We start from the raw sequence: 13,594 nt of genomic DNA on the forward strand, positions 1-13,594 counted from the left end.
CAAGGCTCTGAGCAACTCCTGGAGGTGCTGGGTCTCTTCAGCTCCCATTGCAATCCCATTGCTCAGCATCTTGCAGGACTAAGCCCTTTGAATAGAATGAATAAAAGTTGTGGTCTTAGAAATTATTTCTTTAAAATACTAATTTTGTCCCCTAAAGATTGAAAATGAGTTCCAAGAAACTGTATGGCCTCCTGCAGTGAGCTTCTCTTCTACTGCCACTGCTTCAGCAAGTAGAGTACACGAAACTTCTGTGACACAAAAAACAGAATATGGAACTGCTGCTGCTGTTACAGCTTACACCAACTCCCCTAAATATGGAAGTACAGAAGAGTTTCCCCCTCCTCCCCCACCAAACATACTACAAGTGCCATCAGAAATGAAAGAGTTTTCCCAGTCCCCTGAACCATCCACCTCTCCAGCAAAGCCCACAATCCCCAAAGATTTATATTCAAAGCAAAGAAATTTATATGAATTAAAACGTTTATACAAACATATTCACCCAGAATTAAGAAAGAATTTAGAAAAAGAATATTTTAATGAAGTTTCTGATATTGTATCTAGTAAGGTTGAAATAGGCAGCTATGTGTCAGGAGATGTACAGCAAACTAGATATGTCTTTGAAAACACTCGTAATAGCCCTCAGAAGTGTATGAGCCCTGAGAAAGAATACCTAGAATGGGATGAAATCCTAAAAGGAGAGGTTCAGTCTATGAGATGGGTCTTTGAGAACCAGCCTTTGGATTCAATCAAAGATGAATCTCCTGAACTGAGCAACATTAAAAGCATAGCAGATCAAGAAATCATTGCAGGTGGAGATGTAAAATATACTACCTGGATGTTTGAAACACAACCGATCGATGCCCTGGGTACACATTCTTCAAACTCTGCAGAAAACACAGACAAAATTCCAGATTTATCCAGAGGAGATGTCCGCACAGCCACGTGGATGTTTGAAACCCAGCCATTAGATTCAATGAATAAAATTCATCATGACAATGAACAAGATGAAACTTTCGTTAAAGAAATTACCGGAGGTGATGTCAAAACTGTGAGGTACATGTTTGAAACCCAGCATCTGGATAAACTTGGGCAGCTACACTCAGTGGATGAAGTTAACTTGCTGCAGCTCAAATCTGAGCTTAAAGAGATTAAAGGAGATGTGAAGAGAAGCATAAAGCATTTTGAAACTCAACCAATGTATGTTATTAAAGACATCTTAGGTCAAATATTGGAGATTAAAACTGTTCACCGAGAAGACATTGAAAAAGGAGACTTTAGAACAGCACGCTGGATGTTTGAAACGCGGCCCCTAGATATGATTAACAAAGATCCTGTGGAAATTAAAGTTGTTCGTGGAATCTCTATGGAGGAAAGCATCAAAGGTGGTGTGCACAAGGCAAAGTGGGTGTTTGAAACACAACCTTTGGATACTATCAAGGAGGACTCAGAAGTATCTGTCACTAAGAAGGAAGCTATTCTAGGGGCTGATGTCTGTAGAAAATGCTGGATTTTTGAGACTCAACCTCTCGATACCCTAAAAGATAATGATGACCCAACTCATCTGCCACCTGAAGAAATAATAGGAGGTGATGTAAGCACTACTAAACACTTATTTGAAACACTACCAATGGATGCTTTAAAGGATAGCCCAGATATTGGTAAGCTTCAAAAGGTGGTTGCCACTGAGGAAGAAAAAGGTGATGTGAGACATCACAAATGGATTTTTGAGACTAAACCTCTTGAACAGATTAGAGAAGAAAGCAAGGAATTTATAACAACAGTGAAACTTGAAGAAGTTGACAGAGGAGATGTGAGTAGCTACAAACGTATATTTGAATCAAGCAATTTAAGTAAATATGATGAATCACATAAAATCCATGTGGAAGGAATAAGGAGAGGAACTGTAGAGTTGAATAAAGCTCTTTTTGAAACAACTCCATTATACGCAATTCAAGATAGTCTTGGGAAATATCATGAAGTTAAAACAATTCGACAAGAAGAAGTTTTAAGAGGTGATGTAAGAAGCTGCAGGTGGCTGTTTGAAACAAGGCCTGTTGACCAATTTGATGAGAGCATTAAAAAAATCCAGATTATCAAAGGAATATCTTCACAAGAAGTAGAATCAGGTGACGTGAAAACAGCTAAATGGTTGTTTGAAACTCAGCCTCTTGATTCTATTAAATATTTTAACAATATGGAAAGCGAAGAAAGTAAAACAGAACAGACTACAGACATTATTAAAGGAGATGTAAAAATGTGTAGATGGCTGTTTGAAACTCAGCCAATGGAATCACTGTATGACAAGGTTGAGATAGTGACTGACAGTGAAAAGGTACATAAAGGAGATGTCAAAACCTGTACTTGGCTCTTTGAAACCCAGCCGCTTGATGCAATAAAAGATGAATCGGAAACAAGAGTAAAATTACACACTGTGAATCAGGAGGATATTCAAGGAAGTGATGTCCGTACAGCATGTTTCCTTTTTGAGACAGAAAATCTAGAAAATATACAAGGAGAAGAAGAAAAGGAATTCAAACGAGTAGTGGAAATTGATATCCAGCCTGGGGATGTTTCCACCATGAAATATAAATTTGAAAACCAGTCACTAGATTCCATACATTTCAGTTCAGAGGCAGTTTTGGAAAAAATTAAAACTGTACAAAGTGAAGATATACAGAAAGGAAATGTTCTACATTGCCGATGGCTTTTTGAAAACCATTCTATTGATGCAATAAAAGAGAACCAAGAAGATGGTAGGTTAGTCAGAACTGTTACAGATATACACGGTGGGAATGTAAGAAAAGGCTGCTTTATATTTGAGACATTTTCGTTAGACCAGATTAAAGATGGATCTGCAGATACCACCACCAAGAAAACTATTAGTGAAGAAATAACAAAGGGAGATGTGAAAAACTACAGAATGCTGTTTGAAACCCAGCCACTTTATGCAATTCAAGACAAAGAAGGGTATTATCATGAAGTGACAACAGTTAAGAAGGAAGAAGTGATTCATGGAGATGTACGTGGGACTAGGTGGTTGTTTGAAACAAAACCTTTAGGATCTATTAATGAATCAGATAATGTGTATGTTATTAGAGCTGTCACCCAGGAAGATATTCAGAAAGGAGATGTGAGCTCTGTCAGATACAGATTTGAAACACGACCACTCGACAGAATTTCAGATGATGAAAAATTAATTGTGCCCACTATTGACAATGTCCAAGGTGGTGATGTGAAGGCCAACAAACAATTATTTGAGTCTGAAAGACTCAATAAAGGCATGTATGTAAGAACAGTAAGTGTCAGTGAAATCCAACGGGGCAATGTTAAAACTTCCACTTGGTTATTTGAAACACACACTGTGGATGAGATTAGAGGAGAAGGGTCAGAGTATAAAGATGTCAAGACAGTCACAAAGGAAGATGTGCAAGAAGGTGATGTTCAGCATGCTGTGTGGCTTTTTGAAAACCAGCCTTTAGATTCCATTAAGGAAACTGATGAAAGTGAAATAAAAATAACCAGGGAAGAAATTCCTCAGTCAGATGTAAAGACAACAACATGGCTTTTTGAAACGACACCTTTCCATGAATTTAATGAAAATAAGGTTGAAAAGCAAGAAATTATAGGGAAAAGTATCAAAGAAACTTTAAAAGAACTTTACTCTCACAAAGTCATTGAGTATCATGGAATTATCCTTGAGGAAGATGAAATTGGAGATGTCAGAATGGCAAAATATAAACTAATGAATCAAGAGACTCCTAAAATACAAAAGGAAGAGATTATTAGAGGGGATCTAGGAAACATAATGATGAACCTATTGTCCAAAAGAAGCAGTACCAAAAGAGAAATTACAATAAATGAAGATGAAAAGGGCAATGTCGATTTGACCAAAGCTCAATTATTGACCAGATCAACAGATGTTCATGTTGAAAAAGAAGAGATAGTGAAAGGTGATATACAGCAAGCTATAAAAAACCTGTTTAGTCAGGATAGTTCTGTAAAACGAGGAATTTTAATTCAGGAAAATGAGAGAGGTGATATTAACATGACACTCTATTCTCTCCTTCACAAAAGGGCTGACAATAAAATCCAGCATGATGAAGTGATAGGTGGTGATGTGAAACATACTATTCACAACCTTCTGTCTTCCACAATGAATAATAAAATATCCCAAAGAGCTAAAATAGATGATTCAGAGAGAGGCAACGTTCAGTTTTTCACAACATGCATAGAATCCGGAGCTTTGGATTATCTGAAACTACTTCAGACAGGGTCAATTGAAACAATTACAACCAGGAAACAGGAGGAGGAGGAGGAGGAAATAATTGGTGGTGATGTAGAAGGCACAAAGCTGTTACTAAAGAAACAGAAGTTTCAGATTCAACGAACAGTTAATGAAACTGACATCATTCCTGGAGATGTGGCTAATGCAGTTAAAAATTTTATGACAGAGCCACAAAATACATCTTATCATGTACGTAAACAAGATATTATAAAAGGTGATTTGAAAGCAACTTTAAATTCCCTCAGTCAGGCCATAAATCAGACAACAGTTACAGAAAAGGAAGAAATTATAAAAGCCGACATTCTCACAATACTGAAGTCTCTTAAAGAATCAGCCTATCAACTGAAAGAAACAGAGAAGCCTGATGTCATCCCTGGTGATATTAAGCAGGCCATTGAGTCCCTTGAAAAAGAAATAACCACAAAAACTGAAGTTCTGAAAAAAGAGGTTGTTCGAGGTGACCTTGAGTCAACATTAAGATCTTTAAAAGAAGCTCAGCAGACTTTCAAGCAAGTAGACACAGAAGATGTAATCAGAGGAGATATTCAGACTGCTGGACAAAACATCCTAGAAGACTCTGCAGAAAAGAAAATGGTACAGCTTCAAGTAAGTGGTCATGGAGATATAAAAAGCAACATCCAGACACAGCATATAGCCAAGCACCAAAGTAACAGGTTACATAATCTGCAAAAGAATGTTAAATCTGTCCCTGAACATCATGAGGAAACACATGCTGAAAATGAGACTTTCCTCAAAGAAGGTAGACAAGGTAACAGAAAGATCCATTTAGAACAAGAACAGAGCACTGAGTCAATTGATGTAGATAAAAAACATTCAGAAAGTTTATCTAATTCTCAACACATGGTCATCAAAAAAGTGGATGAATCAAAGGATAAAAGCAGAGTCCCGGGCAATGTAAAAAAAGAAGCAAAACATGTGACCAGCCAGTCTTCTTTCTGTGGTAAAGTTAAGAGAGATGTGAGAACAGAGAAATCAGAGACATGTAGAGCTTTGAAAAGGGACAGCACCACCAGTGGTGTGCAGTCCATAGAAAAAATAGCTGAAAAGAAACAGAATCTACTTCATGAGCATAAAGACAATGAATATTCCAACCTAAGCTGTCAGAAGGAGACAACACAAAAGGCAAAAATGTCAACTGATGTTGACTGCTCCAAATCCAGAACTACACAACAACCAATTAAAATGCCAGCTAGTGGGATTTCTAAGGCCACTGGCCATTTTCTAAAGCAAGAAACAAAACAAGCTCAGCATTCTAGAGACGTTTTTGCAGAGAATGAAATAAGCGTTCAGCTGGGGCAAGCTGTAGTTTCCATGACAGCAGAACAGAATATAAACAACAAACAAGAAGTAAAAGTCACACAGGAAGTACTCAATAAATTTAAAGAAACTGAAAGGAAGCAAAAGAGAGATGTTCATCAGAAAAATAAGAAACTTGTAGGACAGTTTATAGGAAAAACTAAAGTGGAACCTGCTAAATTAGACTTCCAACTTGCAGTGAAAAATCCTGTAAATCCAGCCAAGAATGCTGTGGGGAAAGATAAGCCAGAAATAGATTCCTCATCTACTCCACCACCATCACCCCCTCCTCCTCCACCACCACCATCAGTAGCATCATCTGAAATTGAATTTCCTCTGCCACCTCCCCCACCTCCATTAATGATGCCATCTGATAGACATATGTTTTCTTCACCTCCATCACCTATCGACAAGACCAAAACTGAGTTTGATCATTTTCCTCCTCCCCCACCACCGATAGATGACAAATCTGAAAGTGAGTTTCTGCCCCATCTCCCTCTACCGCTCCCGCCCCCACCCCTGGTGATTTTTCCTACTTCTCAACCAAAGCAAAAAAAAGAACATCTTCCAAAATATCCAGAACAGTCACTGCCTGAGCCACTGCAATTTAATGCTCAGGCTAAAACATCATCAGGTAAACCAGCTGGGGTTCCATCTTCAAATAAATTCCTCAAAATGCAGCCTTCTAAGGGGCTAGACATTAACAAGTCTAAAACGCCTCCAAAAATTGAACTAACTGTTCTTCAGACACACAGAAAAATGGATATTACCACAGCAGCAGGAGAAAGCAAAAATTCCACAGCTCTGGTGAATGTGGTTAGCTATGAACAGAAACAGGAGACAACTGATACAAAAACAGAAGGGGTAAAAAGGCCATCATCTGTTTCAGAAGTGATTAATCCTCCACCCAAAGCTCTGCAAGAGACACCGCTGGCCAAGAAAAGAGTGGTCTTTCCTCTTAAAAGATCTCCTTCCCTTCCAGCAGAGCCAACACAAATAAAACCGAAACCTTATTTCAGAAAATTTAAAACCCCTTTAATGATTGCTGAAGAAAAATATAGACAGCAAAGGGAGGAGATGGAGAAAGTGCAAGTCAAAAGATTTTGTCATGAGACTGCCAGAACAAACAGCGAGACTCGGGGAAGTCCAGTTCAAACAGAGTCAGTAAGTTGTGTACCATTTCAAAAATCAAGCAAGCAGGATCAAACTCCTTTACAAGGTTCAGTTCCCCCTGTAACTCCACAAAAAACGACACCCTCTGATTCTGACTTTCAAGTCAGTTTACAAGCAACAAGATCTCGAGGTAAACAACTCTCTGCATCATTAATAGTATCATCAGCTACTGAGCAGCTTCAAAACATTTTAGAAACCTCAGCAGAAGATCATATTAGAAAAAAAGTACCACAAGGTTCAAAGGATCTTACAAAACATAATTTACCTTGTCAAATGGAACAAATCCATCAAGAACATACTTTGCATAAGGCAGAGCAGCTGAAGACTGTGGAGCAGTTGCACGTGTCCAAAAATAAAATTATCTCCCCTCATTTCAAAGTTAAAACTATCAAGCTTCCAATTGTAGATCAAAGCTTACATGAAACACACAAAGATTCTGAGACTCACAAAAAACAACAGGAAACTAATGTTCAAAATGTTGTCAAACAACAAAATCGGGAAAAACAGAGAGAAGACATAAGTACTAACGCTAGGAAAAAACAAAGTGTTGCAAAAGAATATCACCAGAAGCATGTTGATGGAAAGGTGCTGAGAGAAAAAACACCTTTAGAACACATAGAGAATATGCAAGAAGTAAGCCAAAAAGATGGCAGTCAAGTGAAACAAAAATTAGTTAATGAGAAAGAAACAGAAAAAGGAGAATTCAAGCATGAGAAAGTCTCAATGGCTAAAGTAGTAAATCAGGGCCAGGTATTAGTTTGTCCAAAGGAAGAAAAAGTAACAATTCCAGAAAAACAAGATCAGTTTAAGAATAAATCAACAGAGAAAATAGTCAAGCAAAACGTAATTGATACACGTCATGACTCACAGACTCAAATTGTTGAGCAAAATAATGTGTGTGTTTCTGAAAATAAAGATCAAAATAAAAAGTTATCCCAGCAATATAATAGTCTGCAAGAAAGCGAATGTGTCAAAGACAAGGGCATACAACTAAAACAAGTCCTTATGAAGAAGACAGATCCAAAACAAGAGATTACACAGAGCAAACCTTTATTTTCTCCTCCATCAAAAGGATCTCAGCTGAACGATGAAAAATTTGCAGTAGATATATTAGAATTCTTAAGGAAACGGGAGGAACTGCAGCAAGTTTTGTCAAGAGTGAAACAGTTTGAAGCTGAGCCAAATAAAAATGGTATGAAAGCATTTCAGATATTTTTAAATAATATCCCAGTATGGCTTATAGACCAAGAAAGAAAGAAAAATATAGTTCATATTGCAACAGAGAATAATTTAGAAAGGATGACAGAAGAGCTATCAAATATTAAAGATCAAGCAGTCAAAATACTAGCCTCATGTGAAGACACAATCCAGACAGCTATGATGGCCACAAAAACAGTGAAATCCAGAAATGACTCTGTTAGTTCTGGAGGTTTGTCACAGAAAATATCAAAAATCAGCATTGGCTCCAACAGAAGAGATTCACATCAAATGAAAGAGGTTATAAAAGAAGAATCAGTGCACCATGAAATTATACAGCAGTCCAATGGAATCAAACAGACAGAATTCAGAACTTCTTCTCAAGCATTAAAAATGCGATCGCCATCACCTACTTATATAACAATTGAATCTAAACGGACAGAATCTCCTCTGAAGGAAGCACTCTCTTCATCTTCCATCCAGAGAGAAAGTATTCCTGTTCCTCCCCCACCACGCAGATCTGCAACGCCAATATCTACAATTCGAAGGCCAGCCTCTTCCCCCTCTCCTCCAAGGAGCCGTTCTGAACAACTGGCCAAACTAAAAGGCACCACAGCAAAGCTATCTCAAGGAGTAACACAACACTGGTCAGTAACACCAGTTCCAGTTGTAGAAAAAAGATCAGAGATTGTTAAATCTCCTGCAACTCTTCGTAGACAAATTAAGATTGAAACACATGCTATGATGGAGCCTTTATCCTCAGCAATGATAAATGAATCTCAAGTAACTGCTGGTACAGTAAAGGACATAAAAGAAACATGTGAAGAAAATAGAAAAGCAGAGAAAAACAACAACGACACGCACCAAGATCCAGTAAACATTCCAGAAAGCTTAAAGCCACATGCAGTAAGTTTTAAGGTCCCTAAAATTGACCAGTCAAGGCCTACTCGTAGGTTTGAAGCATCTGAGCAAATAAGACATACAAAAAAGGAACCAGTCACAGTAGTTGAAAGAGTAGACTATGAGAGTGTAGATGAAATGGATATGTTATTAGGGAAATCAGAGGACAATCCAGGATTTGATGTGAAATCAAAGAAAAGAGTTTTTGAAAGGGGTGGAATGAATAGCAAAATAAAACAAGACAGACACACATTTAGCAAGGATGAATTTGAACTGACATCTCTGGAGAATCAAAAGCAAAAAGATACCTTCAGAAACTCTCCTTATAGGCAGCCAAGAGACCCAAAGAAAGGTATATCTTATAAACAAAAGCAATGTGAAGATAAAGAGCACTCATTTGAACCCCTGGTTTGCTTGGAAGCAAAGTGTCATACTGACCATGCTTCTGGTCTGGGTAGATTTGCCAACACAGTCACTGAATCAAGGATTGCCACCTCTACATCACAAAGTGCTGATGGTATGCAGTCAGGATTTGGCTTCAAGCATGCACCTCCAACATATGAAGATGTAATCTCAGGACACATTTTGGATATTTCTGCTGCTGATTCACCAGAAGAACTACTAAGGAATTTTCAGAAGACGTGGCAGGAAAGTGAAAGAGTGTTTAATAGTCTTGGCTACAGTGTCTCAGATACTTCTGAAGCTGAAGTGAGAAGTAGCTTCCACCAGGAATCAGCATTTATCAGTGGTAAATAAGCATGCAAAGTGTGAAGAAACCTTAATAACTTTTTTTAAAAAGTGATTCAACCTCAGTATATTGTGCAATTAATGAAAAGTGTGTTTACAATCAAAGAACAAAGTAACATAAAACTAACAAAACTTTTCCTCACTTTTGCTCTCTCTTTTTCTCTCAGCAATCTTTAATCATTTTCCCTTTCCAAACGCTTTAAGTGATGTGCTGAGTGTGTGACTAACAAATACTGATATGTAGAGTTTTAAGGACTTTCTTGCCAAGGTAAATATTGCATTTGAATTAGTATTGGAACAAAAATATGTATAGAATGCATTTCATTTCTTACAGCAGCAAATAGCTGGCATTGTGCTTTTAACTGAGATAAACAGTTAAGTGACTTCTGTGTTTGCTTGCAATCAAACACAGCGATAATGGTATAACAATCTGCATGTTTTATATGCATCTGTTCTAAGTTTGCTAAATCACAAAACTTGAATTTGAACAAAATGAATTTTGTTTAGGGTAGGTTTTAATTAAATGTGTGCAAAAGTAAAGAAGTTTACAAAATTTAATGTGAAAACTTTTGCCATTTCTTGTTGGGCAAATTCATATTCTTCTGAAATTTTATCTTGCATTGAAATACACAAAAATGCAAAAGTCACTTTCACACTACTGTCCATTGTTTGGAGGGAAATATCCCCTTCCTCTCTCTTCTCTAAGGGCCCTGCCACTCTGTGAGACACTTCCTTCTCCCACAGAGGCCTGGGTCCCCATGGCTTCAGTGCTCCATCCAGGCCTGGGAAAATGAATCAAAAATGTCTTCACTGCACAGTTAATTTGGGGTCTTACTTGTATTTTAGCCCAACCTTCTCTACCATCCACACAGAAAAACCACTGACCCAAATTTGGAGCTGCTTTAAGTTAATTATATTATATTGCAGTGTAGTTGCTCACACCCACGCTAGGCTAACTATGGTGCTCAGACAGGATACCTGCCCCCTGGGTTAACTGCACAATGAAGACATAGCCTTAGTACACTCACTGTCTCTAGCTTAGGTATATATTTCTAAAGCAGAGGGTATATCTACACTTGGTGTGATTCCCAGCTCGAGGAGGCATACACAGGCTAGCTCTGATTGAGCTAGTGTTCTGCAAACAGAGTATAGCTGCAGCAGCATGAGTGGTGGGAGGGGCAAGCCACTCTGAGTACATACCTAGCATCTTGGACCGGTACATACTTGGGGCAGCTAGCCCTTCCCACCACTCTGCCGCCATAGCTAAGCTCTATTTTTAGCCTGCTAGCTTACAGCTAGCATGGGAATGTCTCCTGAGCTGGGAATCACACAACCCAGTTCCTCGTGTGGACATCCCTTAGACAGTCAGGGAACCTGTCAAAATATTGTGTGAGTTCAACCATGTGCCTTCCCCTCAGGCTAACAACAGGAAACTAAATCCAGACTGTACTGCAAAGAGTGGTTTGAAATTTTCAGGGACATGAGTACAAAGATAACTTCACAATCAGCTTTGATTAGTCTATTCACTTATGGGGAAAATTTTGCATTCAGGTAATTTCTAAGCAAATTTTAAAGATTTTTAATTTCTCCTTGGATGTTTTGCACAGCTCTAGGAGATATAGGCACAGTTGTGTATTCTACACTGCTATTCTGTCTTGATTTACAAATTGCTATAAAATCAGTACTAGCAGGCAAATACAAATAATATAACAGTAAAGCGGGCCACATTCTCTGCTGGTGTAAATGGGTGCAGAACTCTGTTGATAATGGAGCAGCACCATTTACATCAGCAGAGAATTTAGCCCACTATAATGCTGTATTATTTGTATTTGCCTGTTAGCATGGATTTTATAGCAATTCATAAATCAAGACAGAATAGCAGTGTAGCTTTCTGCAGATTGTCTGTTATCTCCGTCTCTTCCTACCCCTCACCTTCCTGAAATAAACTTTCTACTGGTGCTTTGTACTTTGGAGTATAGCTAGTTTCCTTTACAATCAATTATGCTTCATAAAAGAAAGGATTTGATATAGTTAGCTAATATCAGTATTGTAGCTAATTCTTTCTTGCAAATTAACTGAACAAAACACCAGCCATGAACATGAAAACTGTAAAAAGCTCAAATAATTATATCCCTATCATATTTGCAACATATGTGCGTGTAGTTTTCAGGTTAATGCAGTAACGAAGTTCCTTGATGTGCTTCTGGCATAATTAAGCAAAGCTTTCTAATCACAGTTTCAAACATTCACCCTCTGCGTATATATCTCTAAATGACATTGCAGATTCAAAGAGGTGCGTTCTATATAAACATACTCAGTCCAACTTAACATTCCTTTTTATGATACCTTCTCACTTTAAGAAAAAAATATTTATTACATACAAAGGGCCAAATTCTGCTTGGCTTCCTGAAGTGAAGTCCTGTTCAAATTCATGAAACTACTCACCAGAAAAAGTAAACAGGATTTTGCTTTCAAAGTATTACAATTAGTTGAATTATAGTTTATCCCTAAAATCTGTAGATTACTTATCAATTCATGGATGAACTGACAAAAATCAATCAGCTTTGCAGCTTTCCATATAAACCATTCATTTTGTGCATGGACTGATAAAGTGACATCTTTTAGAAATACATTCTAACAAATAGCTGAGGACCAATATATGACCTTTATAAAATATTATTTCTAGAAACTGCAACTTCAGGAAAAGGAAACATGCATACTTTGTCAAAAGAAAGTTTATCCAATGGAATGTCTAGTTGTCAACAAGCAAATCTTTCATAAATCATGTTTCCGATGTCACCACTGCGGCAGTAAGTTAAGGTAAGGAGGAACTACCAATTCATTCACAGAAAATCTGCTTTTGAGGTCCAAGTACTGCTGTAACTGGCCACCCTGTTCCTATCAATGCTAACCAGCAGATAGAGCTTTGGATCAAAAGTCAAGAGAGCTGGAAGCTCTTCCAGGCAAGGATTATAGATCTGATCCTGTACTTCTAATGTCAATAGGAATTTTTCCCTTTACCTCACTGGGAGCAGGATCCAGGCCTAAGTAAACATGCACACGAATAAATCCTATCATCCCAGAAAAGGGCTGAGGTGTACTAATAGAGAAGTGAAGAGAAGCTTGGATGGTACTGCATGTTTTCCACCTGTTCTGTAGGAAAATAAAGAGGACTTCAGTGGTTGTCATATACACTAGCAACTGTCAGGAACTTTTAAAAAGCATAAACATAAAGTGCTAGAGATCATTCCTCTTAGTAGCCTATACTTTCATTAAGTTTAGTCCATTTACTGTAAAGTGTTTCTACAGCTGTAGGAAATAATCATCTATATATTTTAATTATTATTTTTATGATATAAAAGTGAGGTTCTTGCTACCAAAAATTCTATCTTTTATAGGAATTTACAATACATAAAGTTTCAGATACTAAAGATCCTTTTTTTGGTGAGAACCATATATTAAAATTAAAAATAAATGTTATTTTTTCTTTGCTAAAATATACATAAAGATATCTATAGATACTGTAATTTTTGAGTACTTATCAGGTCAACTAAAATAGAGTATTCTTGGTGTATTTATTCTTGGTAGATCTGTAGATGCTATCAAACAACTTTTCTTCCATTTGACAGCTTGGGAAATTACGCATCTCTCCATGGACAAGCATACTGTAAACCCCATTTTAAGCAACTTTTCAAGTCTAAAGGAAATTATGATGAAGGTTTTGGACACAAGCAACACAAAGAATTATGGAGTTCCAAAGACCAAACAAGCTCAGTTGGCAATGTTCATGCTGAAGAGGTAAATCCAAATAATGAGACAACTATCAAATCTAAGCTTAATACAGAAATTGAACCAGACTTGTATTCAGATATTCAATATGTGCATTCTGAAACTCTGGATGACAATTTGAAAAGATCTACAGAAAGAGGCAAATTAAAAATTATATGGCCTCCTTCTACAGATCATGTGATACCC

At 37.5% G+C, this 13,594-nt stretch overlaps 1 protein-coding gene across 1 annotated transcript in view; it reads left to right on the plus strand.

Annotated features, from left to right (window-relative positions):
• Positions 1-13,381, plus strand: part of XIRP2 (xin actin binding repeat containing 2) — a 157,422-nt gene extending 144,041 nt beyond the window's left edge. Inside the window, exons 8-10 of the mRNA XM_084642741.1 lie at positions 158-9,620; positions 12,306-12,439; positions 13,249-13,381. Coding sequence (XP_084498867.1) covers positions 158-9,620; positions 12,306-12,400 — 9,558 coding nt within the window. The 3' untranslated portion in view covers positions 12,401-12,439; positions 13,249-13,381. The remainder of the gene's footprint in view (positions 1-157; positions 9,621-12,305; positions 12,440-13,248) is intronic.
• Positions 13,382-13,594: the final 213 nt, after the last annotated feature.

Source organism: Lepidochelys olivacea (assembly GCF_965140295.1).
Source record: "Lepidochelys olivacea isolate rLepOli2 genome assembly, chromosome: 11".
NCBI classification, from domain to species: Eukaryota; Metazoa; Chordata; order Testudines; family Cheloniidae; genus Lepidochelys; species Lepidochelys olivacea.